Raw genomic sequence first — 5186 nt, forward strand, 5'->3', positions numbered from 1 at the left:
AAGAGTAATTTTGACATAAATTAAAAATATTAAAGACAAAATTAAATATAACTAAATGTTAGAGATATTTTTTTAAAAAAATGCAATTAAAAATAAAAAATATGATTTATTCTTTTTTTTTAAATGTTGAAAATTGGATCATATATTTTTGAAGGAACATTTTTGTTCTATGGGCTGATCGCCCAAACAAGTATCGAACTAAAATATTTTGATGCTAATCCAAAAAAGTGGGAGAAAGAAGTTCGGAAAAAACACCTTAAAAACGAATCCTTGATTTTTTTTTTTTTTTTAAGGCAAAAAGACTACAAGAAAGCAAGAATTTACGAAGACCTATATCTTCTTTCATTTATTTGCCTATTTATTTTTGTTTAACATGCTAAAAAAGAGTTTTTAACTTAAAATTCTTTAACGTGAGGTGACATGCTATTTTTTTTACATACTTTTTCTCTAAATAAAAGACCTTAATTTTTACCAAAAAAAAAAAGACCTTAATTATAGAAATAATTAAAAAGACAATTATAATAACAAAAATACATGATAATTAATTTGATCATTTATTTTAAGTGTATAAATAATATTTTTGAATCAGAATATCAAAGGATTTTCGTATTAGGTACTTATAGTTATATGTATTGCCTACTTCTCTGTTGTTCTACACGTATAACATAGTCATAAATGTCATTACATGTTGATTAAAGAAAAATAAAGGAGAGATTTTGTGTGCAGTCATGGAGACATGGTAAGGTTGCTATTCTTGATGGAGAAATTCATCTGACGGAGAACGATGAATTTGCATACCAACGAGGATCCCCGGATGCATCTTCATATCAACGATGGTAAAAACTTTAAGCTGTTTTTCTTTTACTAACTTGCAATGCAAGCAAACATCATAATCATATATACACCAAAATTTTATGTAGGCATTGCATTCATCAATTCAGTTCCTTAGGGACCTAAAAGATCAGTTTCTATGCCTAAACAATTTCAATGTAAATATGATATATGACAGGACTCAATGGCATCGTTTGATCCATTTTGTCAATTCTATTTAGTGGAATAAGGCTTTCTTGTTTTTATTGAATTTGTTCTCTTAGCATTTGTTATTTATATTGTTTTTCATCATAGTTTTGGACCTCTGGGTGAAAAAAAGGTTGCCACAGAATTATTTACCCTAATACTAGGAGAAAGTAATAACCTGTTATAATCTTTACCCTTCACTAAACTTGATTATTGTAAGTATAAAGAGATGATACAAACATTGAGAGTTAAGAATCAAGTTTTAACAAATTGAATGACCATAGGAGTTATTCTACAGCAAGGACAACCTGAATTTGCCCTTCATATAAGTTCAGCCAAAATTTCATATACATATATTTGTCAAGACAAAAAGCTTTATTTGAAACAGTTTACAATTACATCTATACAAGCACGGAAATAACCAAGGTCAAAATACCCTGATTCTATCAATGACAAGAAATTTATGCTTCACTGGTTCTCTTGCAATGAGAGCAGTAGAAACTATTAAAGTGGAATTTGATTAGAGTCAAGCTCTTTTGGGTGCATTGACATGATACACAAACCATAAGGCAGAAAGAAATATACAGCTAAGAACACAAGAACACCAAGATCAGCCTCTTCGCCAACGGCCGGCCGGCGAGGACTGATCCAGTATATCTGGATTGCACACCATAGGCAGTACAAGGAAGCTACTGACAGGATAAGTAGCATTGATTGGTATGACTTGTTCTTTATGGAGTTTGTGGCATTTGCTCTGCTTGAATACGGAGAATATATGTTAAGACCATGCTATTTAAGCAAATTTTGGAAGTTAAGACAATAAAAAACAAAGATGGAGACATATAAATGTTTTTAGAGTGACGGTTAAAAATTATTTTCTGTTTCTTATTCTAACTAAAAGAAAGCGTAATGGTACAAAGGAAAGTTGCAAAAGTGAGAACCTGTTGAGGTAGAAAAAGCCGCCAATTAAGGAAGCACATAAGATGGAGACTACAATAACTGCATCTGGGTAGTTTGGTGCCCTACTTTCCCACCAGCCAGTGCTCAAAATCCAAGTATAGGTTGTTGTTTTCCCATTCTCCTATATATGATTTTGAAGATAATTAATATAATAATATTTGTTCAATCTCAATCACCAAGGGGCATAAAGAGTAATTAATGTTTGAATTTTTCATGGTGGACTTCTATTATTGATTGCTGGTTTTTGTCATTGTCAAATAATGTTTAAGTTTTATATGCTTGTAAGCTCATGAAATAATTGAGTGATCTATTTTGAGTTTTAGATGTCAATGTATCATTTGGCTTTGAAGCCTAATCAGATAAAATAATCGTGTAGGATTCTTATGATCTGAGTTTTAATGGTTAAGACCTAATTGCTATATATACATATTATAAGGAAAAGATTTATAATGTCATCTAATTTTTTTGACAGCTAACAGATTAATCACGTATCACCTCTGAAAAAAATTAGACAGGACATGTGTTTTCGAATACCAACCTTCGTACAAAAGTGGAAACACAAGTGCAGTCAACTTCACGTGAAGTATCTAACGGTTTTCAGCTATCAACTTCACGTGAAGTCGACTGCACCCGAGTTTTCACCTCGTACAAATATTTTTCTTTAACCACTTAGAATCATGAGCTTTAGAGATATGTATATAGTTATCTTTTACAATTTTATTTGGTGTTGCAAATATTTGATAATAAATCCGTATATCTATTAATTAATAATATGAATTATAACAATCAATTGATTTATGTCACCATTTCCTTTTAACTTTCCAAATTGGTTCAATATTCTCAGTCACTTTGGCCATCATCATGTACTCTGACTAGTGTCTTGAAATATTTCTAAGCATGCTGTTGGAAACACTAAATGAAATAGTAGAAGAGTAGATGCTTGTAATGTTATGACATCCTTTAAAATAATTAATTATTCTTCCTAGTTTTATAGCATACTGACGTAACTACGTAATCTTGCTGCTTTAGACACATCTTGCTTCTACTAGGTACAAGATGCATGATCAATTTAGCAGATGTCTCTTTCATATATGTAGAGATTAAATAATTACGCAATTTTGATATAATATTGTTTCTGTATAATTTTTTTTAGGGGGGTTATACCAAGTATTAGACTTGTAATGTGATTTTGATTCAAGTAGAGACAGAATATATATTTTTCTTAATATGTAGCTATGCATATGTTCTCATTTCAATAAAATTCCTACATTAATCGCTTTATGTAGCTGTCAAGGATCTAAGTAGTTAGAGACATCTTTTCGGGTGGAGGAGAGTGAACTAAAGAATAGGCCAAAGTTGAGTGACAATGGTATTCAACCCAGAAATAAAGCAATTCCTGCTGTATATGACAGGCTTTATACCTCCGAAGCCTAAGCCAAAGCTTTGGGTCGAGATTTTCGTACAACTATCTCTTTTAAAAAGCTTAAGTTATATCCATAAAATCAGTCTAAATAGTTTAAATTTATTTTTTTTAGTGACAATTAATAAACGCTAAATAAAATAAGTTTTGAGTTATTTGGGTTGATCTTTTTGTCTCTCAAACGTTAAAATATGGACAATTAATGATGTTTAGAGAAAAGAATAATTACCTCAAAGAGATGATCTAGGAAGAAGTGGGTGAAAGAAGCAGCTGAAATCAACAAAAAGCATTGCATCCTTGTGAGGGGAACCTGCTACAAAGTAAGAAACATCATCATAAACTCAAATCATTATTCACCTCATCACTTGGTAGAACTAGAGAGTGACTGACCCTTGAAACAGAATCAAGAAGGTGATTGTGAACAAGATAAGATGACACCCTGGAGTAGAGAACACAAAGAGGGAGTCCCAATATAACAACATAGAACAAAGGATGGTGGATGAGAGTGGCCATGGCAGATCCAACAGCATCAGCAGGTCCACCAAAGAGTGACCCAAGCCACTCCGAGAAAGAACCGATGTCCGGTCCGAAGAAGGCGTTGATGGTGTATGTGAGTGTGTGGTGAGGGCTGAATCTTCCATTGGAGACAGTGGTTAGAGCCAAGCTAGAACCCATGGCATACATCATGTGAGCACCAGGGCCTGGCATCTCAACAAAAACAACAAGAACAAAATCAGAAAATTAAACAGATCTATTTAGATCTCGATGTTAGTTAGGTACATACATAAGCTTGTTCTTTTGCTGTTTGCTGAATTGAGTAAAGTAGTTAATCTGAAAAGGGTAATCTAAACTACTGCGTCATCAGTTAATGTTGGATTGTTCACTGTTGTTATTACTTATTACCGGTTTCAGTTGCTTCGAAATTTAGTTTCTACTTCCATGTAAGGCAAAAAATGATAGTAGTTACTCCCAAGTGTTTTTTTTTGTGAACCACCACGTTATCCAAAAATAGAAATTAGTTCATGTATAAATTAAAAGAAAGATTGTAAACTCAGTTATTATCACACATTTTTCAATTTTTTTAATTCTTTCTAATGTACTTTTTTCTTTTAAATGAAAGAATAATTCAACAAGCAATTATTTAAAATATATTTTCAGGTTTCTGATTATAAAATTTGTTACGATTGTAAAATTGATAAATACTAATTAAATTCTTTTTTTTTGCTATTTAATTTTTAAAATAAGGATACCTAACTAATGTTTTGTTTCTTAATTAAAAAAATTAAAATAAAAAATAATACTCTCAAATATTATAATATCCAATATTGTACCATTTAGTGTTTATAAAATTAAAATTATATTAGATAAACATATAATATTATAATTTTTTTAAAAATAACCAATTAATAAAATAAATGATGATAAACATTATATTTGGTTAGGTTAAAAGTTCAATTTGTATTTAATCCCTATACTAGTGTAGCAGGCCCAAAAATTATTTGTGTAGCCTAAACAATAAAAAACCCAAGTGTCTGAATCATAGCTATTTGGACCAAACTCATAGTCCAACACATTGCCTTCACGAAAAAGGAAAAAAATCTTGTTGCTGGTAAAACTTTATTAATTCGGGTAAAGTACAGAGAAAAAATAGGGAGTTTATCTTTCGATCAAATATCGAAGAAGAAAGAAGAAAAAGCAAAATTTTAAAGGTAATGTCAACTTAATGGAGCGAAAATTAAAATGCTTAAATCAAATATAATCAGAAAAAAAAAAGTAAAAAGTTTTCATT

The 5186-nt window shown here is 30.7% G+C and overlaps 1 protein-coding gene across 6 annotated transcripts; it reads right to left on the minus strand.

Moving 5' to 3' along the window:
- Nucleotides 1-1373: 1373 nt before the first annotated feature.
- LOC112695589 (uncharacterized) lies at nt 1374-4408 on the minus strand. 6 transcript variants are annotated; one of them, XM_072199258.1, is made up of 5 exons: nt 4301-4408; nt 3788-4098; nt 3627-3710; nt 1959-2098; nt 1374-1771 (listed from the first exon to the last, which is right to left on the minus strand). In XM_072199258.1, exons 2-5 carry the CDS (start codon nt 4082-4084, stop codon nt 1522-1524), a joined length of 771 nt encoding a protein of 256 aa, XP_072055359.1. In that variant the 5' UTR covers nt 4085-4098; nt 4301-4408; the 3' UTR covers nt 1374-1521. The 6 variants fall into 6 exon arrangements, with proteins under 6 accessions (XP_072055359.1, XP_072055364.1, XP_025603793.1 ...); XM_072199263.1 differs by having other exon boundaries at nt 3627-3707; nt 4301-4401; XM_025748008.3 differs by having other exon boundaries at nt 3627-3707; nt 4182-4345.
- Nucleotides 4409-5186: the final 778 nt, after the last annotated feature.

The sequence above is a fragment of the Arachis hypogaea genome, chromosome 1, assembly GCF_003086295.3.
Source record: "Arachis hypogaea cultivar Tifrunner chromosome 1, arahy.Tifrunner.gnm2.J5K5, whole genome shotgun sequence".
NCBI classification, from domain to species: Eukaryota; Viridiplantae; Streptophyta; class Magnoliopsida; order Fabales; family Fabaceae; genus Arachis; species Arachis hypogaea.

Coding starts and splice junctions, on each gene's coding strand:
- LOC112695589 (XM_072199249.1), bottom strand. CDS start 4,105: ATGCCAGGCCCTGGTGCTCACATGATGTATGCCATGGGTTCTAGCTTG. Junction 2,099..3,626: donor TCCTAGATCATCTCTTTGAG/GTAATTATTCTT, acceptor AATCATATATAG/GAGAATGGGAAAACAACAAC. Junction 1,772..1,958: donor GGCTTTTTCTACCTCAACAG/GTTCTCACTTTT, acceptor GTATTCAAGCAG/AGCAAATGCCACAAACTCCA.